Source organism: Stegostoma tigrinum, chromosome 24 (genome assembly GCF_030684315.1).
Source record: "Stegostoma tigrinum isolate sSteTig4 chromosome 24, sSteTig4.hap1, whole genome shotgun sequence".
Lineage (NCBI taxonomy): Eukaryota > Metazoa > Chordata > Chondrichthyes > Orectolobiformes > Stegostomatidae > Stegostoma > Stegostoma tigrinum.
The window spans coordinates 29,031,677-29,054,744 of record NC_081377.1 but is presented as its reverse complement, the minus strand read 5'-3'; the positions used below and the strand labels follow the sequence as shown (position 1 = coordinate 29,054,744).

Here is a 23,068-nt window from a genome sequence, read left to right as displayed (position 1 = left end):
AAATGTTGGAATTGTACCAGCCTCCATCACTTCCTCTCACAGCACATTCCTCCCACAGTCATTCATGCATCACCCTCTGCACGAACAAGTTGCCCCTTGGGTCCATTTTAAATCTTTCCCTCTCACCTTAAACCTATGTCCTCTCATTTCGGGCTCCCCTACCCTGGGGAAAAAAGGTCCTTGGCCAGTCACCCTATCCATGCCCCTCATTATTTTATAAACCTCCATAAGGTCATTCCCTCAGCCTCCGCCCCTTCAGGGAAAATAGCCCTGCCTATTCAACCTCTCCCTATAACTGAAACCTTCCAAGCCTCGCAACATCCTTATAACTCTTATCTTCACCCTTTCAAGTTTAACAACATCTTTCTTATAGCAGGGAGACCAGAATTTGAATGTAGTATTCCAAAAGTGCCCCAACAATACCCTTTACAACTGCAACATGACTTCCCAACTCCTATACTCAATGCTCTGATCCAATAAAGACAGGTGTAACAACGGTCTTCTGCACGACCAGGCAGAGAAAGAGAACATCATGCCAAATAATGTAGGTGGCAATGCAGCTTAATAAAGGCAATGTAATGCAAGGAAAAGAAATATAAATTGTTTTCATGAAACCATCATTAATTGTGTCTTTACACAGACTCACTCTCTCACGGCTGCGAAGTATTAAAACAGTCAGGATGCTGTGCAAGCCTCAGCTGGAGTCAGGCTTTTTAAAAAGTCTGTGCTACTCCTGTCGCTTTAAGAAACCAGTTTGAGCGCTGTGATTGGCTACCGTTGCATGTATCCTGGTCAGTTAACCACCAATCAGCGACGGGTATTTGCAACAGATGGCGGGAAATATGAATTTCGCGGCACAGGCTTTGGCGCCAGAGGCTGAGTTTCAGAGTCTGTGAATTAGGCTGCATTCAGGAGCTAGTACAGTTTCTGCAGCCATTTTTCCCCTCTGAATCAGAGGGGACCTTTTACAATCCATTGCATCCTGCTGCATCCAAAGCAACGTTAGCTGTGAGACCCCGTGCAGTTTAATCTCGGGACTCTGCTAATCATTTATATGCCTGCATTTGTTGACTCTGTCTTTTATTTTGTGTTCAAATCCCGGTTTGAAGTTAACCATTTTGTTTTGCCCCTCTCTCTCTCTCTCGTTGCAAACAAAAGGGGGAGAGTGGGGGAAAGATTGCAGCCTTGCCAAAAATGCCAAAGGGAGTTTCCCCAGCCCCAGGCAGGGGAATTATTGGGGCAGTGACTGGTTCCCAGAAAAAGCTAATCAATGTGGAAAATGGGAATACCGGGCTATGTAGCCCCCAGATCCCCACCATCCCTGCCAGTTATTTCACCCAAATTGCAGGAGCAGTATATTCTGATCACAGTGATTGCCTGTATGCAACCCCTCAAGGACCTGAAGTTAGAACAATAAGGACTAGCACAGGGCGCCTGCCGGTAAGTGTAATTTTATAATTTATACATTCATTTTGAAATAATCGCGCGTTTATACTTGGTGTATTTTGCTCAGTTCCTGCAGTTATCAGGACACTGCATTAATAATCATTCAGGGAAATTTACTTAGCTCTTAGTAACATGTTTTACAAAAATGCAGCATTGATAAATTAACCCTACTTTTGTGTATGCGTTTGTGGGATGGGGGTGGGGGTGGGGGGCATGTGGAGTGTGAAGACAGGTTTCGCTTTTTGCTGTGTAACTGGATCTATTGTGATAGAGAAAATGCTCAGATGGCTGTTTACTGTAACTCTAGGCTGCCTTAATTTTTTCATTTATTTCAGGACGATTTAAAAGTTTCTCAAGCCTCCCGATTTATCATCAAAACACGTTGACAATTTTCTTAGGTGATCAAACTGTCACTGAAATTTTGCTGGGCTTGCCTTGGGTTGGCTCTAAAGTTGAGGACATTCTCAATATAATATCTTTTCAATCAAGAGGTGTCAACTTTTTGGAGGGTGCTTCCTTGTATGAAATTCAAATGAAAATGAAAGTAACCAGCCTTTGGCACTTTATTGGCACCAAGCCTTTAACCTCAATATTTTTACTGGAGGGTGGGGAAGGATGTTTAATGCCAATTCTATAGTGTAGGCAGCTTGGGGTTCAAAGGTAAAAATGGAACTGACAGTAGAATCCCCAGCAGAAAAATGTAAAAAATGAAAATGTAATGATTTCAAACTGCAGGGAAATGTTGCTGCTGAACTTTCTTTTTGACCCTCTTCTTTGTGGGAATAGGGCTGTTTCAATTTTTAAATATTGATCTTCTGTGGCTTAATACTTAGATCTAATCTTGTCTCTGTATAGCACCCACCCCTCCCCTCTTGAATTTATTCAAAAGCCCCACTCGGCATCTTTTGAGAATGAGGCAATATTAACGCAAGACAATGCTCACCTGTGGCACCTTGTTTATTACTGACCTCATCGAAGTTTCTTCTCATGGACCAGGGAGCTTGTAAAGCACAGATGATGTTACAGTACCCAAAAACACAGTTTTTAAATACTTACTTTGGTCGTGGCCTACTTTTTTGTGGGGGATGGGGAAGGAGTTTCTTATTGACTGAACTGTTTTTCCGAGGACGGACTCTAGTAGCAGAAGTTTAGTTTTCCAGTATGCAGGGGAATTAATTTACAAGGTGTATTTGTCATCTCTTGCATGCTGTATAAACATTGCTCTTTTGATTCATTGCTCTTGCTCCTTTTGGGCTGGAGTTCTTGTTCAGCTGCTCGCTCCATTGCCTCTGACAGAGAGAGCAGGGAATGCCATTTAGTCCTCTGATTCTTATCTTTGCCCCAAATATTTATTTATACACCAAAGATATCAACAATTGGGAGTCTTTGAGGACACGCTGGAGCTTTCAGAAAGCTAGGCAGGGGTATTTAATTGGAGGCAAAAATTCAGTTTCTTGATAGGTTAAGGTTTTGCAATCAATTTCTGAGGAACTTTCAGATGGGTAAGGTTTCCTAATCCTCATTGAGCACCATTTCTGTACTCATTAGCATGTCATGTTTGTTGTTAACCCACTGGAATTGCATTAATAGGCCCAATCCCATTATCCAAAATGGCAAGATCATGTACTTGCAGATATTCTTGTGTATTCACAGAAAAGCACACAAGCCAGTGCCAGCCAGCGTAGACTGTGCCCTCCGTACTCTGGACAGTATGTATAAACTTCACCAACTTGATTCCCTTTTAATCAAGCTGTTACTTTGCTCAAATGTTTAACGGGTGAAGCCTGACCTGCTCATTCAACTCACTATAAGTCTGCCATATGCAATCTGCCACCTTTTTGTAGTTAAACACTTGAGAAGGGTGAAGCATCTCCATGTTCAGTGGCTCAAGAGAAGTCTTGGCCTTGTGCAGTCTGTTAAGTGTTAACAAGTCAATGTTAGGGTTGAACACTGGACCATCCATCAAGCCTGCCCACACATGGCAGCCAGATTGCCTGATGCCAGCAAACCTGATTGGGGCGGTCAAATGAAGCTTGACTCCCTGGGGCCAGCTTTTGTGCTTGTACCCTTGTTCCATACAAGCCATTGCTGAAAACAATCAGATGTGCATGTTATCAAGTTGTGATGGAAGGTCAGTGAGCTGATGGTGTGTGAGCTGCTGAGTGTTGTAACTCCTTCACTATTTTGCATATGAACCCTCCCAGTTGTGTGGGAGCCAGTAGTACTACGGTATGCAATGCTGCCTTGGTAGCTGGCATTAAGTGACAGACATTGATGGCCCGTGAGGCATCCAGTGGAGTTGCTTGGTTGCCAACCCTCGTATTGCTATCCTCTGTAGAGGCAACCTTACGGTGCTAACTCTCACTCAGAGGGATGTCAAGTGGTACGTACTGAGGTAGAAGGCAGAAGTTATTTAGTCTTCTGGCACTGGAGCTGGGTTCTCTTGAGCTGCCCATAGGCACTGTCTTCATAGCTACCTCCTTCCAAGCTTCCTTTAATCAGTTGGGATGGTCTCTGCTGCAATCCAGAGTAAAAAACTTCCTTTCTTTCTGGGACAGCCGTAAGGAGAACCTCTTGAACTTAATGTCCACTTGTCCATAAATGTTTGATGTTTTGCTGATATGCGTATGTAATGAGCTGAGAAGAAGGTAATTGCACAAAAAAGTTCAACCCACCGCTGAGCAGAATTACCTTCTGCTTTTGAACCAGCCTTCAATCTTGGGGTGGACTTTCCATTCATCTTTCTGAGATGGTGTCTAGCAAAGCGCTATGTGGCTTCATTCTGAAACGTTTGAATTTAATTTGTAGACTTGTACCCCTTATGTTCTAGGCTGTTGAACCATTGGAACTGGTTTCTTCCAATCTAACTTGGCAGTTTCCGTTTTTAATATCTTAAACTTTGCTTGGGCAGGTGATGGTCTAGTGGTGTTATCAGAGATAACAGGTGTTAACCAAGAGACCCAAGTAATGTTCTGGGGACTTGGGTTCAAATCCCACCTTGGCAGATGGGGGAATTTGAACCCAAAAAAACTGGAATTAGGACTCTACTGATGATCATTGAAGGCATTGCTGATGGTTTGGAGATGGAAGTGATAAAACTGGCTCACTAATGCCCTTTAGGGAAGGAAACTGCCATCCTTACTTGTTCTGGATTGCATGTGACTCCACACTTACTGCAATGTGGTTAACTCTTAACTGCCCACTGGGCAGTTTCAAGATGGGCAATTAAATATGCCTGGCCAGTTTTTCATTCATCCTGTGAATCAATAAAGATCATATCTAAATTCCAGTGCTCCAACCCTTGACTGTATAATTCTGCTCTGATACACGAAGTCCAAGGGTTACACTCTGATAAATCCATATTGTACTAATTCCAAAGTTGAGCCTGTATCCCTTGAATGTGAAAGAATATGAGTTTATCATGTTGAAATCTCTGAAATCCCAGAGGGTGGAGCTTGACAGATGGAACATTCTTTTTTGAAAAAAGCATTTCCTTTTGTCAGGGGACCCGGTAGCTAGGGTATAGTATTTCAAAAATAAGTAGCCTCCAAAGTCAGACCAGAAAGTAGGAGAATTTAATTTTTCAGTGTAGTGAGCCTATGGAACACTGTCTTCCTGAGAAAGCCGTGGAGGCTTGGTTGTTGAATATTATTTAAGCTGAGCTGGATAGATTCCTATCAGACAAGGAAGCAAAAGGGAGATGGGGAAAGTAGAGTTGTGGGCACAATTTGATCTGCCACGCCACAATCTCCTCCCTGAGGAGCTGAAAGCTGGTTATAAAGTGTTGATGGAGATAATAAGATGCTGGAGAATCTGAGATAGAAATTTCTGAAGAAGGGCCTAGGCCCGAAACGTCAGCCTTCCTGCTCCTCTGATGCTGCTTGGCCTGCTGTGTTCAACCAGCTGTACAGCTTTTAATCTGTCTGTAAAGTGTCGACAGTTTGTTTGCCCACAGTGAAAACCCTTGCCCCCTCTGTGTAGTTCAAATGGCCATTCTGAGTGAGGAGTCTCAGTAGCTTAGTGATCAAGGTGCAGGAAGTCTGACTGCTTAGCTCACTCATCAGCCCAAGTACACGGAGATTGGGAGAGTCGTGCCAACATTACTTTAAACTGGGCACACTGCTCCTGATGACACACCCTCCTCCAGTAATAGCACCATGATTTGAGGATTGTGTAGTGAGTGGGCAAGTTAGTTTGACTGAACCCCTGTGTCGGCTGCATTGCTGTTATCCAGTCCTCAACAAGGCTCTATTTCTCCCCACACATCTTATGTTTGGTGATCCTGTTTTAAATGCTGTGGGTTTGGAGAGGGCTGTCCTTCTGTTATCCAATCGATTGTTAAACCTTAATTCTGAGAATCATTTGAGTGGAATTAAATAGGAACATGTATGCTCATGGAAATGGGAGAATTGAAGTTTGTGGCCTTTCTCTGAGCTCTGTGATATGTACCTCACAAGGCTGCAGTACAATTTAGGGTGTCCACGACCTAGTCAGCAGCATGTAGCTATGCCTGCTAAAGTAAATGGCTTTCCTGGAGTCTTGTTCACTTCAAAGAAATTATTCCCATTTTCTCCAGATCTTGATTTATTTTTCTCATTGCTTGCAGATTCGTCCACTGACTTCATCTCTGTAACAGTCCCCTTGCAATTCTCAGATCTCCTGCGTTTCTGATCTTTTGTATCCCCTGTTTTGATAGTTCTGCTGTTGGTAGCCAGTGGCAGACACTTCACTCTGGAATTCCCTCCCCAAGCCTTCCTCTTCTCTTTAACTCACTCTCTTCTGAAGCCAGCCTTATGATGAGCCTCCGGGCCACCTGCCCACATAATTCCTTCAGTGGATTAGTGTTGAGTAAAGACAGAAAAAACAGCAGGTGCTGTAAATCAGAAACACACAGAAACTACTGGAAAAGTTCAGCAGGTCTGGCAGCATCTGTGGACAGAAATCAGAGTTAACGTTTCGGGTCAAGTGGCCCTTCCTCGGAACTGATTTCTCTGCATAGATGCTGCCAGACCTGATTTAGTGTTGGTGGGTTTTACAATTTTAACATGATATATGAATGCAGATTTTCTCCTGGCAGCCTCTGCACCATAATGAGCCAGCTTCTGCTTTATTAATGGAGCTCAGTCCATCTTGCTTGCAAACATTTTCACGTGGTGTTGAATTCAGTGTCTTTGTTCTGTTATTTACACATTGTTAAGTATTCTGATTTGTTGAGTGGTTCATTCCAAATCTCTAGGTGCTTAACATACAAATAGACAAATTTAAGTTTAAAGTACAAAATAGAGTTGGTCCGTTTCATAATATCAAATATTCAAAAAAGTATCAGATAAACAAAATCACTATTTCAGGAATGTGTCTTGGCAGGGCTGAGGAAGAAAGAGCCAGAATTGAGATGGGCTGAATGGCTTCATTCAATGCTATCAGAACTTGGAAAGCCCGAAATGCTAGTTTAACAGTCCACTCATACAGCTCGCAGTGTGTGCTCTCTGTAACCAAGCAGATGTTACCTGTTTGTCTCAGTGGGGTTAGCAAGGCTTATGATGCTGGTAGTTTGAAGCTTTGAATGAAAGATTTTGGGAGGTGGCACAAGAACTAGAATGCCCAGCAAAAAGTCTGAGGGAAAACAAGACCTTTCTCCAAAGGGAATAAGAGTTTGTGGTATATTAATTACTAGAGCAAGCCAGTGAAGTAGCTAACATTAATTACAGATTTTTCAATTTCTGTCAAGGAATTTGAGGGTAGGAAGAACAGTGAGGGAAGTGCAATTACAGCCACGTCCTGATCAGCCATTTCCTTCTTCACCAGCAGAGCAGGTTCGAGTGACCGAACGGCCTGTTTCTAATTTGTGTTTTGCTCGGGTTCAAGAGGCAATTGGGTAAAATTTTAGGAAAAAATGTGAGGAGCCAATGAGACTGAATTGCAGAAAACCAACTTGTGTTTCAGGCCTAATGAGGTTTTCCTACCTCCCTTTTTTTAATCCTGTCCAGATTTCCTATTATCATAATCAGCTCTGTGTGTTACAAAAACAGATTGCTGGAAAAGCTCAGTAGCTCTGGCAGTGTCTGAAGAGAGAAATCGGCTGTGTTTGATGCCTGGTGTCTTTCCATGTTCTACCACTGCAGGTGTACTTTAGCTCAAATGCTGTGTGGTTCTCACAGCTGTTGGAGGTTGTCATTCAGTTGTAACCTCCCTTCAGAAAGCTGACTTCAAATTGGCCGGTTTTGGAAGGCATCCCATTTTAGTCACACCCAACTCAGCCAGTGCTGAATTATTTCTCTTCTTTTTTTTTTGAATGACAACTGAAATGGCTGCTGAGATGGTAGGAACTGCAGATGCTGGAAATCTGAGATAACCAGGTGTAGAGCTGGATGAACACAGCAGGCCAAGCAGCATCAGAGGAGCAGGAAAGCCGACATTTTAAGCCGAGACCCTTCTTCGGAATTCAGAAATTCTTCATTTCTGAAGAAGGGTCTAGGCCCGAAACATCAGCTTTCCTGCTCCTCTGCTGCCTGGCCTGCTGTGTTCATCCAGCTCTACACCTTGTTATCTAAAATGGCTGCTCGTTGGGCCTGAAGCCTAACCTTTGCTAGATCCTTTTTTTTTCCCTTTTCCCCCATCCTCTAACTGCTGTGCAAGATATTTGCTCGCACTTCAGTCTTGAAAGTAGCCATATACCAGATGGGAAACCGAACACATTCAAATGCTCACTAGCTAGTTTCAGGGGCGACCTTTTTCGAGCCAGTATTTGAATTTGTGGCTGATAATCTTTTCATAAAACTGGAACAGAAAGCTGATGCTTGTCCACCTCTCTGGAGCTTGCCCCATTAAAACGTCATCCGCTCCTGGAGGGTAGATATTTGTTTCCACGTGTGGCTTTTACAACTTTTAAGCCGGTGCCTTTCTTTTGTTTCTCTTGATCCCATGTGCTGGGGTATTGTTTACTTTGCTTTAATTTGGTGTCAGCCCTAAAAAATGTACGGAAGTAAACGGTACTTCTCTAAACTCACCTAGACCTGAGGACAGCCCTTTTTAAAGTTATGCCTGCCATCTTGGACATAAACAACAGCTTGTAGCTATATAGACAGAAACTTCAGCTCTCTGTTTCTAAGTGCTTTATGGAAGAATTATCAGACAATCTGGTGCAGAGGTACATAGCTTTAATAGGGTGAATGGCCAAATATTTAGTCCAAGGATTAGATTTTTTTTTGAAAGAGCATCTCAAAGGCAGAAAGAGAGGCCGAGAGGTTTAGGGAGGAAACTCCAGAGCTTTGGGCCCAAGCAGCTGAAGGTAAAACTACCCATGGTGGAGGAGTTCAGAGTTGATAAGGAAGTTGAGGGGTGATCTGATTAAAGTCTTTGATAGTTGGGTTTCAGTACAGAGGTACTTGGATAGAGAGAATACTTCCTCTTGGAGGGGAATCAGGAGTCACAAGGAATAAGGAGGCACAATCTTGAAATTCAAGGCAGGCCATTCGGGACAGAGATCAGGAAGCACTTCTTCATGTAAATATAGTTGGAAGTCTGGAACTTCATCCTTCACCAGTATCTAGCCTTTTGGGGTGGAAAAAGGGGTCAATGACACCTTTTAAAGATTGCGGTGGAAGACTTATTCCTTGCATAAGGGTATGGGGCAAAAGTAAATAATTGTAGTTGATGTAATTTGATGCATTTACACCCAGTTAGTTCTGCTTTCTTATCCTCCTGCAAGTTCTCCCTCAAGTCAGTGACTGCACAGGCCTTTTTAGAAATAAATATTCAAGACGACCCAGATTAGATTCTAATGATCTTAACTTCGTAACATGGTTCAGGTACTCTACCCAATAGGTCTTGGAGAAATGGAGGGTTGTTTAGATTTGAATGAGTCAGCAGCCAGGTGTGTTTTTTTTTTAAAGCGTGTGCATTGTTTTGAATACTTTGAACACTTGAATGCCTGTGTGAGTGTCACAAAACCACAACAGATGTGGTCCTACTCCTATTGCGTTCTTGCTTCCCTTCACTTCAGGGCCCAGCTGTCGTCATGGTGGGTGACACTGAGCTGTGCTGAGGTTAACACTGAAGCCAAGGCAAGGACAATGTAGAACAGTCTACTAAAACATGACTGTAGGAAACAACCCGATCTCCTCTGGGGAGTCTCTTGAGATGAAACCAAGCAGATTTGTGGCGATCAGGTATTTTATCGACTTACAAAACAAGCTGCAGCATAGGGATAGGCTATTTGGCCCATCTGTTTTATGCACACTTTACCCATTCATCTTATCAGTGTATCCTTCTGTTCCTTTATCTACTTGTGTAACTTTCCCCTATATGCAATTATGCTATTTGTCTTGAGTACTCCCAAGAGGTTGTGAATTCTCCGTTCTAAGCAATCTCTCAGAAGTATTTTAATATTGTCAGTTCCTTGTTTTTGACTCTGGAAGTGTCATCTCAGTTTAGACTTATTTCTTTTCATAATTTTAATGGCTCCTATTGAGTGAAATTAGATCCTAATCTGGTACTTGAGGTGCGCAGGCTGTTAATATGCAAAAGTGCTGTCAATAATTGACTATACCCAGTCAGGCTCCTTTTTCAGAGGTTTGAAAGGCCATATCTGGGAATTGTCTCATTTGCCTAAAGTCAAGTGCTCAGCTTGGTAGGGTAATTCAATATCTCTCAAGACTATGATGCTCATATCTTAATCTGCACCAGATCCCATTCGCCCGAACCCTGTGTACACTGACCTATATTGCTTCCTGGTCCAGTGATATCTTCATTTTCAAATTTCTATCTTTGTTTTCAGATTCCTCCATATCTCGCCCTATCTCTGTCTGTAAGAGCTTCCATCCCACGGCACTCTGGCATGACTTCCTCTGGTTCTTGCCAATCCTTTGTCCTTTCATTTTTAATTTCTGCCCCATTGTTGGCTGTGCCTTCATCGGGCTGGGCCTCAAACTCTTGGAACCACTCCTATACACCTGTCTCTCCATCAGCCTGTCCTTTTTTGAGGTGCCTCTTAACACATACCTCTTTGACCAAAGTTTTGGTCACTTTGCTGATTATTACTTGATGTGGCTCTGTTCTGTACCATGCTTTCAAACTTGCTTGTGAAGTGGCCTGGGATGATTTACTGCATTTAAGGGTACTGTGTAAATCTTAAGTTGTTGCCCTGACTTGGGGAAACAATGTAATGTTAGGAGCATGCTCACTGTGAACAAAATGCATGACCTTAGTTACTGAACTTCAGGATGGCCAAGTAGCATCTTCTCAGGATTGTGTGGTCATGACATGTCCTTTGTGGCCAAGGTAAGAGTTTGTTCTCTATCATCAAATGAAGTAGTAAGTAGCCTGAAAAGCTTGTTTTAGAGATTAGCAAAACTTTAGAACTCTTGAGCTTGTTGGGCGAGGCAGGGACAGAGGGTGATCTTGGGTTGTGATCATTTTGCCTAATGGACTTGTGTGGTGGGTCTCCAGTCTGCATTCTGAGAGTGAAGGGGGCTGGAGGTTGGGTGTTAGGCTGAGAGAGTAATTCTACACCTCCTATTTGTTAAGCTGTATGCCATAATTAGTGCCTTGTGTTCTGTGACTGTGTTGAATTATTGATCTTATAAATTTGAATGCCATTACCATAACAGGAAGGTGAATCCATCATGGGGACAGTTTGTGTGAATGAATTGTAACTGCACACAAATGGAGTGTTGTTCTGAGAGGGGAGAGGTGACAGGCTGATTGGTATGATAGGGAACAAAAGACAGTTGAGGGAGAGAGAAGGGCGTAGGGTAGTGCTAGAGGGAGAGACAGTGGGGCAGCAAGCCAGTGTTTTGGCAATATAAAACACTGCGAGTTCCATTCTTTTGAAGATTTTCTGTTGGAGACCCAAACACCCTTCTAGTTCAGCCAAAGATATTGGATATGAGACAGAAATGGAGGAGGAAGCAGAGAAGGGAGAAAACTGCTGCCACACTACAGTTTTGATTAGTTTCCACACCTCAACCACAGAATCTAACTTTTATCTTTCTTCACTGGTGCTGTTGATGTAATTACAATCTTGTCTGTGATTCTCTGAATGATCTAGATAAAATGTGCCATAACCGGTTGGTTGAGGTGGGGCCTCACTAGACTTTTCTTTCTTTTCAGCATCTTTTACAACTGGATAATAAAATAGAAATCAAAATTGTACCCCTTTCTTTATTCCATCCCCACCCTTCCCAGAAGCTGGGAGCTCATGTCTCAGCATGATTTCCTATTGAGCATTGTGATGTTTCTACAATACAAACAGGCCATTTTGCCCAATACGATTGTCCCAGTGCAGCAGACAAACCACCACCACCTCTTCTTCATCCAGCCCTATCATTTTAACCTTCCAGTCCTTTCTACCTCTTGGCTTCCTCTTGAGTGTACCTTTGCTCGTCAGCTCAGCCTCTCCCTGTGCTAGTGTCTTCCATACCTTTAATTGAATAATGGGTACAGGGGCTTCTTCTGAAATTCTATATTGGATTTATTACTGACAATCGCATATTTATACATCTTAAGTTTTTTTTTGTACTCCCTTCTTCCCCCCCCCCCCCCCACCCCCCCCGCTCCTTCTTGGGGGGCGGGAGTGGGGAATGTCATCTTCACACCTACTCTATCGAACCCTTGGCACAGTTGTCTAACATTTGCTTTTGGTACAAAAATGAAGAATGATGCTCCGTCATCGTGACCCTGCCCCCATTCTTGGGAGCGGTGTCCCTTGGCACGTGCCACTGAGAGGATTTGACATGGCTTTGTTTTTGTTTCTCTTCCACTCCCATATTGAATAGCCTGTCTGACCAGTCATGGCTCAATGTTTAACAAATCGTCCTATCTGTACAATACTGCCAGCAGCCTGAGGAGAATCTTGGAAATCCTTTCAAATTCTAGTAGTTGTGTTCTAACGATTATAGTTTTAGCTGAAGGGCAGTTCCGTTGTTAGATTGATGTGCATGTTTGGTTCCTTGGTCCACCCTTGTTCTCATTTTGTGTCTTGCAATTAACACTGTTACCTGTCATGACATGGAACAATGCCAGCAGGTTATGATTAACCTCTTCTTTGGTTATAATGTAATTCAATCAAGTTTTCCTTTAAGTCTCATGGTGAAAGTAAACAGTGTTATCCTCATTGCGATTTTTCTAAAATTATAAAGGAGTTGAATTCATTTAAATCACTGGTACGTGCCATACCCTGTTCACCATTGACCCCATGCTTGAAATCTTCATCCTGGCTCACCAGTGCTTCCTAGGTTTTCAAATGTTTGTTCTCATTCAGGTCACTGTGTGGTCTTGCTCTCTCCCATCTGTATCTTTATGCCATACTACAGTGCTTGGAGATCTCTGTTCTCCAATTTTGCCTCTTGCACAAGCTGATTTCTGTTGCTCTATTGACAACCATGAAGAATTTCCTTCTCTCTCCTGGAGAAGCCTGTCAGAATGGGACCTTTTGAGACTAGTGGATTGCAAATTTGTGTCTTTGGCAGCAACAGGACACAGAAGGAGTTTGGATGAAGACATTCATTAACTTTACTTCAATTTGGCAAGAGCATGTTCCAACTTGAGTGCCAACACCTTAATGAGGAGGTAGTTAGTTGAGTGATAGAGGGAGAATTTAAGGGCAGACTTCCAGTATGCATAGAGTTGCCCTGGTTTAGTCTCTGATTGCATCTCTCCTGTTTGCAGTCCAATCCCAGCTTATATCCACTGCCCATGTTTTGTAATTGGGTATTTTCTTTAATCTGGATGCAAAAAAGCCCAGTACAAATTGCTCCTTTGAATTGTCTGGTTTATCTCCAGAAATCATTCTCCTCTTCTTACCGCACCCTCTTGGAATATTGACCTTTTTTGCTTTGGGACTGTGGCATTAAATACTGAAGTTACCTGATACTTAATTCACTGTGATTTCCTCAACAGTGATCTCAAAAGTGCCTTGTTTCTTGCCCTTTACTCTGGTCCTGTCAGAAGGAAAGTAATTGAACTGAAGATAGCCTTTGACTTTGAGCAAAAATCAAATGGAGTGAGATGATTTGGAGAGCACTCCCAAAGGGTTGGCATAGACATGCTGGGCAGAGTGGCACTGCTTGCAATGGAAATTCTTTGCCATGGTTTATTTTGTCAAGTCTCCTCTGTGATTGGGTTTGTTCCAAAGAAGCCGGTGACCTCTGATATTTCTTGCGTCTAATTCAATAGTGTGAGAGATATTCAAAACTAGGTGTTGCACTTAACCGAAAGCCTGGTCTATTTCTAACCTAGTTTGTGGCCAAGCACTATCTGAGGTTATTCCTACAACTGACCCAGCTGAGGGCATTGAGCTTGACATATAACTTTTCCAAGTCTGTGTGACTGCTTACCTGTCCATGTAGGGTGTTAACGCAGTGAATCTCTTGGGTACTCAAGGTGTGGGAATGTTCAGAATGCAGTTATCTAATTAGACATGCTCATTCTGATAGGTTGGTACTTCCCCTTTTTTTGTAACCAGTGCTGCAACCGGTAATCATCACCAGCCCAGTGTGGCAGTGGTGAGGGAATGGGGCACTGGTGACCTGTTGGAGGGTAAATGCTTCAATTTTGATTTGGGGATCTGGCTGTTCAGACGGAGCTCAGTGGGTGGCAATTGTTTTAGGGGTTGGCGACTGGATAAAAAGATCATGTGGCTCTATTTGAAGTATGGGGCTGCTCTGACGAAGGGTTACCGGAACTGAAACGGTAACTCTCTCCCTTCACAGATGTTGCCAGACCTGCTGAGCTTTTCCAGCAACTTCTGTTTTTGTTCACTCAAGTTTCTTGGCCAGTGTAAATCCTACAATCCGCCCTGGAAAACGGATCATCTGGTCACTTCATTTCATTAGTGCTTCTGGGCACCTGCTCTGTGCATGCTAGCTGCCACTTTGTTGCATTGCAAAAATGACTACATTTCACAATTGCCTATTCAGTTTTCAGGCTGGTTGTAGAATGAGTATTGAGGACTCCGGGGGTAGAGGTTAAGTGAGCTGCAACATTTACTCTTGTTTCAGTCACTTTAGACACTGTGACCTGATGAGTTGCTTTATTTTGAATTTTCAACATCTATGGTATTATAACTTATTGCATTGAGAGCAGGAGTTCACTTTAATGTCTCTTGCAAACGACAGCACCTCAGGCAGTGAAGCACTCCTTCAGTACCGCAGTGGGGCTTCAGCCCATGGTTCGAAGCCATCGAGGGTGGTGGTAGTGAGGAGCTGAAGTGTTACTGCCAGAAGTATGGCTGGTGCATCGGGGTCAAGACACTGAAGAAGACCAGTCATTTATTTTCTGATGTGTTGTCCATAGACTCAGTCATACAGTATGAAAATAGACCCTTCGGTCGAACTAATCCATGCTGACCATAATCCCAAACTAAGCTAGGCAAACCTGCTTGTGTTTGGCCCATATGTCTGCAAACCTTTCCTAATCATCAACTTATCCAAATGTCTTTTTAACTGTACCTGTGTCCACCACTTCCTCTGGCAGTTTATTCCACACACTAACCATGTTTTTTTAAAAAAAACAGAAGCCTCCCATGTCCTTTTTGAATCTTTCTCCTGTTGCCCTCAAAATATGTCCCCTAGTCCTGACATCCCCAAATCTTGGTTGGGGGGTGGGAGTGGTGAGGGTGAGTGGGGGAAGACACCTGCTATTCACCTTGTGTATACGCCTCATCATCTTAAACCTCTTTAGGATCGACCAACTACCTTGCCACTTTTTTTTAAGACCAGCTGGTAAATTGAGCAGGCATCCACAGACTGTTAAACAGGATGGAGCTAATACGTTATTCAGGTCAAAGTGCTGGTTTGAATATGGAAAGTGAATAGGGAACCCAAGGAATTTAAAAAATTCTACAACTTGCAAATGACTACCAACCACGGAGAGCAATGAAAGACGCAACATTCTTGTTGATGCGCTGACTGAGGTCTGGCTGTGTTGTCTCTTGATCTTTTTACTCCTTTATTACTGTTTATTTGAAGACTAGGACATTTTAGTTCCCTTGATTTGAGTTGCAAACAGAATGCACTCGACAGCTGCAGAGAGTGAGTAGGCCCCATTGCATGTTTGTGTTGTGACTCTCTTTTTATGACCCGTTATTATTGCACGTCCAATTCTGCCCAAATAGGCACGCTGATAGGAGTTCAATGCAAATGGTAGCTTTAGATGCCCATTAGAAATTGTCACAAGATAAGGCTTTAATTTTATATGGGATGGGAAAGTGGGGCAGAGGCCTGTAGCCAGTGTGTTTTCCAATTACGCTCCTTAGCCAGTGTCATTGGACTTCACTGTGGAATGTGCAGGCTTATGTGGAAGCATTTAAGATTGGCTCATATATTGGTGCCCAGTACATGACAATCCTCCACTCCATGTGCCCATAGTGGTGTGAGTATGGCATTTGGGAATGATTCCTGAGATGTGTTTTTATACTGAGGTTCTATTGTATCACTGAAAATAGAGTGTAGGCCCTGATTCAGGCTTTGAAGAATGTATTTTGTTTTGTGCAGTGATATTGGAGTTTATGCTTTGGCTTTCTGCTTTCACCATCCTTTGTGCCTAGAAATGGATGTGGACTAAAAAAGGAATCCTGCAGAGGTTTAGCGGATAGCAGGTAGAGAGTTAAGCGGGCATTTTCTGTGTTGTATTACCATCCTGTTTATTCCATGCACCTCCGAGCAACTTCTCGGAGCTTCTAATTTTGGTTGATGTGTAGCAACCTCTGTTTAACCATGGGGTATAGGGACATTGGGTCAATGGTGCATAACCTGTTAGCAGGGCCTCACCATGCATTTTATAGGTCCTACCACATCACCTATTCATGAGCTGAAATCTGTGAAAGAAAGGGACAAATTTGCTTTACAAAGGACTTTCCCAATCCCGGGATGTGCCACTGAAGTAACTTTCAAAAATAAATGTTGCCATTCTCAGAATGTATAGAATGGACAACGAATTTATACACAGCAAGCTCCACACAAATTGTAATGTGTATCTACCATTTTGTTGTTTGAGGGACAAATATTGACCAGGACACCAGGGAGAATGTCTTTTGACTTTCTTCAAAGAATGTCATGAAGTTTTGTATACCCTGTATCACCTCTTTGCACGAGATGGTATTCCTGACAATGCAGCACTCTGTGTTGAATTGGAAGCTATAAATTAACTAAAGAGCTGAAGTATTTAGGGTGGGTACTTGAAAGCATGCAGCCCCATCTGGGTTAGTAGGTTCCACCCTCTGAGCTGCCTGCAATTCCAGACTTCCCTTCCTACCGTCAGAACGTGTCTCCTTGAATCACCAGCACAGTTTCTGTATGGAAAGCTGGCTTGCTGTGATTCCCCTGCTACTGATGCTCTAGTAGCTGTTTTCTGACTCTCTCCAGTGTAATCTGTGCCAGCAAGTCCACTGTGGAAGGAATGTAATATTTGAACTCAATCGTCAAGTGGCAACCAGCCAGGAGCACGTAGCGAGCTCACATTTGTTGGAATAAGTGACAGCTGTTTTTAAGCACTAAGATCTGTAGTTTGCAGCCTGGTGCATTGCAGTCTTAACGATTCTCCATCCCCCTGGGAGTAGGTTCTGTACACATGATTACTGGGATTCGGGGAGGCTTTAAAAGTGAGCTCTCTGCTTACTTGATAGCTTCTCCACTCCCTTCCTGTAAATTTCTTTCTCACTGGCTTGTTTTTGTCTCTTTAACTTTATCCAGTTAGAGACAGTGCCTTGTGATGTGTCCCCACATCCTGAGTGGCTTTTGCCCTTCGGTTTCCTTCCCCCCTTGGCCAGTGTGACTCATTGTTTCATCATGGTGCCTCTTGAGTCAGAAACTTGTGTTCAGACATCTATTCCAGAAACTTGACTGTCCACTTCACTCATCCTTGCTGTGTTAGGCAGAGGGAGTGCTGCACTCTTTGAAGCGTTGTCTTTTCAGGGCAGTTGTTAAATCAAGGCCCTGCTCGTTCTTGGGTGAATGCAAATGTTCTTCAACATCATTTTGAAAGGGATCAAGGATGTTCTCTCCAATATCCTGGCCAATGTTTATCTGCAGTTAATGTTGACTTCAGTTTCATGGACAGACTGGAGAAGCTGTTGTTATTCTCTTTGGAGATGATTGAAAGATTTGATAGAGCTGTTCAGTCGTGCTGGTCTGAGCAACTCCAATAGAGGAAAAACTGCTTGCTGTTGGCAGAAGAATTGAGCCAGAGGACTGCAATGTGAGATACAGGTAGTTCTGCAATAACGCATGTTTTGTTAATGCGAATTGGCTGTAACGTGATTGAATAGCAGATGCTGTTTGTATAACACAAACTTTCTGCTGTACAAGTATCGTGATTGTCGGTGGTAGTTTTCATGGCAGGAGATCCCCCAAGGACTCTGCTGTCGCATTATAGGAGAACAGCCTGTAATTAGCAGGAGAACCAGAGTAGAAGAAAAGCTTTTTTTAAATGCAACAAATGGTCAGGATCTGGAGTGCGTTCCTGAGAGTGATGACCAAATTGGAGAATGATCAAGAGTTGCAGAGAAGGTGCATTTGACTCAAAACATAAGCTATGTTTTCTCTCTCTGCAATTGCTGCCAGTCCTGCTGAGTTACTCCAGCATTTTTATTTCAATTCCATAGAATCCCTACATTATGGGAGCTGGCCATTCGGCCCATTGGGTCCACACTGACCCTTCACAAAGCTTCCCACCCTATCACACTCAATTTCCCTTGGCTAATTGACCTGGCCTGCAGACTTATAGACAATTCACCCAACCCGCATATCTTTGTTCTGTGGGAGGAGACCAGAGCATCTGGCAGAAACCCATGCAGACACAGGGGAGAATGTGCAAACTCCACATGGGCAGTCGCTCAAGGATAGAATCGAACCCAGGTTCCTGGAGCTGTCACTGAGCCACCAGCATTCTGCGTTAGGGAGATAATAGGAACTGCAGATGCTGGAGAACCTGAGATAACACGATGTGGAGCTGGATGCAGGCCAAGCAGCATCTTGTGAGCCGGAAAGCTGATGTTTCGGGCCTAGAAGAGCGTAGGCCCGAAACTTCAGCTTTGTTGCTTGGCCTGCTGCGTTCATCCAGCTCCACACCTTGTTATCTAGCATTCTGCGGTATTTTGCTTTCATCAAAAGTGAAGATTTGCCAATCTTTAGAGACAAAGTGGAGAGCTGCACTTGCTGAGAATCAGGTTGTATTTGATTGGTTAAGTGGCCCCCTGCTGTGCTGTTACTAGTCTGGATGTTTGTAACCAACCTGCTAAGACATGTCATGACACACCTAAAGAGCGGGTGTAGTGCTTGAACCCAGGGACACTGCCAGTGTGGATTGGAAACCCTACCTGCCTTCCCCCTACACTGAAAGTTTTGTAATAAATTCAAGCAGATAGATGGGCTATGGTGACTTTCCCTTTTTTTTTATTATTTAAGTTTTTTTTTTAACCTACTATTCTTGACATTTTATGACCCATCTCTTGTGGCAGATGTGACTTGAACCCTGTCTACTGGCCCAGAGGTAGGGACACAACTGCACCACGAGAGCCTTTCCCTCCTATCTTGAGACTGAGACCAACTGTTGCATCTGAGCAATTGCCTTGATTGAGATCAGTTAAGTGTTTTCTGATCCTCAATCTTGCTGCATAGCTATACTCAACATTACATAAGGGTGATTATATACATATTGGAAATAGAGAACAGTGGCCTGTTGATGAGAAGGCTTATTGCTTATTTTAAAAGTTGGCAACTGTAATACCCTTTATAATGCTCCTGTATATGTATGGAGCTGAGTGCTGGGGTGATCCAGTTCATTGCTGCTTTCTCTGTGCTCCTATTTATATAACCCATGCTGCTCCCACGCCTGTGGAATGCAACTTATTTGTATGGATACAGTGGGCTCTGCAGCAGTTCATGATGTGCTGTGAGATTTTAAAAGGCAGTAACTTGCATTTATTTCACACAATCACAGGCAGAAATGTATGAAAATAATGTTATCCTGTAAATAAAGAGAAATCACAGAAATCTTGATACAGAAGGATCGAGGTGTCCTACACAGAACAAAAAAATAGTCAGCAGGGAATATAAAGTGATTAGAAAGGTACATGGATTATTGGCATTTCTCTCAAGGAATTTGGAATATAAAATTGGTTTATTCCGGTACAGTTGTGTTGGACATTGGGGAGACCATGTCCCAGTGTGCAATTGGCCTGACATGATTAAGAAAGCGCACAATTCGAACATTGTAGAGAATGTTCACTTGATTTGATTTCTGGGGTGAGCGATTAGCTTCTGAAAAAAAGGTTGAACAGGGTCACTTGGTCTCCTCTAGAATTGAGAAGAATGAGAGGTGATCTTAAGGTCCTAAGGTGACCTGGCGGGATAGATGCTGATCAGATACTTCCTTTTCTGGGACGAACAAGAACTGGCAGACTAAATTATTAAAAATGTCTCCCATTTAAGACTGAGATTTGGAGATAGTTTCTCCTTGTACAGAGCATTGCAAGTTAATACAACTTGCCACCACCACTCTCTGGAGAAGGGTCATTGAATGTTTTATGTAAAAGTCGATAGATTCTTGACTAAAAGTAGGGAGGGGTTCAAAGATTGTGGGGAGGCAGGAAACTGGAGCCAAGGCAATGATCTTATGAAATGGTGGAACAGGTTCAGGGGAGCTAAATGGTGTATCGCTCTAACTCATTATGTTCATAACAGCCCATTTGGCCCTCGAGATCTATGCTAGTGTTTGCGTTTCACAAGGCTCCTCCCACCCTAGCGTCATCTCACTGTATCAGCATGTCCTTCTGTTCTTTTCTTTGCTGTGTTTATCTGCCTTTTCCTGTAATGTGTTGGTTATACTCGCAATATGCGGTGAATTCTGTGGTCCAGGGGAAATGGGGGTTTCTTCAGAATTTGTTATTGGATTAATTGGGCTGTCTTTTTATTTATAGATTCTATCTTGTGGTCAGAAATAAGTTTTACTCTCTTAGTCCGTGACATTACATTTCCATCAAATAAACCTGGACATCTTAAACGTATTTAGAAGACCACCCCCTCAATCATATCATCGCTGAAGACACCTGGGGTTGCTTTACAGCTAATGAATTTATAGTTTTGGAAACGTAGATGCTGTGATAGTCTAGAAACAGTGACAGTCAGTTTTGGCACAGCAAGCTCCCATAGCTGCAGGATAAACAACAATATGATTGTTCTTGAAATCAGAGTGATAAACATCAGTTCCTGACACATGGAGGAAACCTCCCCGACTCTCTTTTTTTGTGTCCCCAATAGTGTCATGGGATCTCTCCCATGCCCCTGAGAGGCTTATGTTTTAACATCCCATTTAAAACTGGTGTTCTGTGGTTGTGTAATTTTAGATTATGTGCACACGTTTCTGAAATCGCACTTCCTCCCATAGGCAGGAGTGCCACCACCCACTGAAAGAAAAAGTAGTTCTCACTTGTTCAGATTATGACGTTTATATTCAGTTAATGATTCGGAAGTTGTCAAAAGGAAATTTCAGAATTCTGAAACTGAGCATTGATGTGAGCTGGGCTTCCGTTGCTGTTTGGATTGAAAGCTTTCTTAGTAAAGATGTTGTCCATCAAAGTACATTTTCTTCATCTTGTTCTTTTCCTCCTTCTGTCATCTGCAGCTCCTGAGTGGCTTCTTGATTGAATCAGAAGTTTGGAGCTTCATGTCCCTTGCCAGAAACTTGAATGCGTAATTTTAGGCATTGGTGGCAAATATGGACTGAAGCCCATCTTCACTGCTAGGTTTGAGGAAGAGCTGGGAGGGAACATTGATTAGTCATTAGAACCTCAAGACCTCGAAGTACTTACAGATATATTGAACTTTTAATTCCAGCGTGTCCTTTTTGTTTAAATAAAAGTGCTGCAGCCAAAAGATGACTGCAAGTGTAAGTTCCGTGGCTGGAGATAGCAGGAACTGCAGATGCTGGAGAATCTGAGATAACAAAGTGTAGAGCCGGATGAACACAGCGGGCCAAGCAACATCTTAGGAGCAGGAAAGCTGACGTTTCGGGCCTGGACCCTTCCTACCTTTTCCACACTCTTCAGAGACTCTCATTACACCCTTCCTACACTCATCTTTACTGGCTCCATCCTCACCTCTTTAACTTGTCTGTCTCCTCTCCACCTATCTTCTCCTCTATCCATCTTCTATCTGCCTCCCCTTCTCTCTCCCTATTTACTTCAGAACCCCTTCCCCATTTCTGAAGAAGGGTCTAGGCCCGAAACGTCAGCTTTCCTGCTCCTCTGATGCTGCTTGGTCTGCTGTGTTCAACCAGCTCTACAGCTTGTTATCTAAGTTGACTGGCAGAATCCTGTCAATGTCGCACCTGTGCAGAGTCAGAAATCACAGGGCACTGTTATAGTCAAACAGGTTTATTTCACATCGCAGGCTTTCAGAGTGCTGCTCCTTTGTCAGCTGAAATCTGACTCTGTCCGCCCCAGTTCAACATTAGCACCTCCATATCATGGGTACCTATGCAGAATCGGAAATGTCAACTGGAAAAATAATGAGGCTAACTACTGTTCTCAATTGGGAACCATCTCCAGGCATGTTTTGTGTACTACTCTTTCAAGTGTCTACAAAAGGACTTAAAACTGGCTGTAACCACTATTCTGTGTATGCAGCTGATACACTAGTGTGCTGTAATAGCTATTCTATAGCTGTGACTGTTGAGCACCCCTGCACTGCAGGTCAGAAACAACAGCTTAATTTTGCTCTGTATGCTACTAACCAGCCACTATTGAAAATAACTTCAATCAACCTGCAAAGCAAAGTATGTTTTAAGTCCAGTATTAGCTCCCACCGTCAACACGACATGTATAACATAATGGTCACTGCATTCTTCTGTATACTTTTCACGATGAACTCCAATTTAACTTGTGAATATCTTCTGTAATTTTCTTACCTTTTTTATACCCCATTATTCATAACTGTGTTTTGTCTTGCATTATTTCTTGCATTTAGAGACTAATAAACTCACTCTTCTATCACCTCAAGAAAATTTTTGGTTAAATTGACTCCGTTTAAAACGATCTAAAACTTGGTCTGAGGTAAAAGTATTCCTAAGGGAAGGATGTCCTTCTAAATTAACCTGTTGCTACCAATTGAAAGAAGTTGGGGTTACAGCTGAATGAAGAGAAGCCAGTCACTTTATCCCTCTCAAAAAACAAAAGAACTGCAGTGGCTGTAAATCTGAAACAAAAAAAGTTGCTAGAAAAGCTCAGCAGGTCTGGCAGCATCTGTGCAGGAGAAAACAGAGTTAACATTTCGGGTCCAGAGACCAACCCTCATCAATTCTGAAGAAGGGTGACCGGACCTGAAATGCTAACTCTGTTTTCTCCTTCACAGATGCTGCCAGACCTGCTGAGCTTTTCCAGCAACTTCTGTTTTTGTTCCTTTTATCCCTCAATCGGGAGCTTAACCATTTTGGGGTAAGAGGTCTGGAGCCATACAGTTTGGGGAGCCTTACTGCAACGAGAGTTGTCAGTGGTATCCAGGCTAATATTTATATCCCTTCAATGGGCATCACTTCATATTTTTATCAAAGTTCACTTATTCTTCATGTTGCTGTTTTGTGGAATCTTTCCGTGTTCAAAGTTGGCTGCCACGTTTCTTGCGTTCCA

At 43.0% G+C, this 23,068-nt stretch overlaps 1 protein-coding gene across 1 annotated transcript in view; it reads left to right on the top strand.

The window, feature by feature from the left end:
- The first annotated feature begins 906 nt into the window (after window positions 1–906).
- The window catches only part of e2f2 (E2F transcription factor 2), a 54,684-nt gene continuing 32,522 nt past the window's right edge, over window positions 907–23,068 (top strand). Inside the window, exon 1 of the mRNA XM_048558431.1 lies at window positions 907–1,440. Coding sequence (XP_048414388.1) covers window positions 1,195–1,440 — 246 coding nt within the window. The 5' untranslated portion in view covers window positions 907–1,194. The remainder of the gene's footprint in view (window positions 1,441–23,068) is intronic.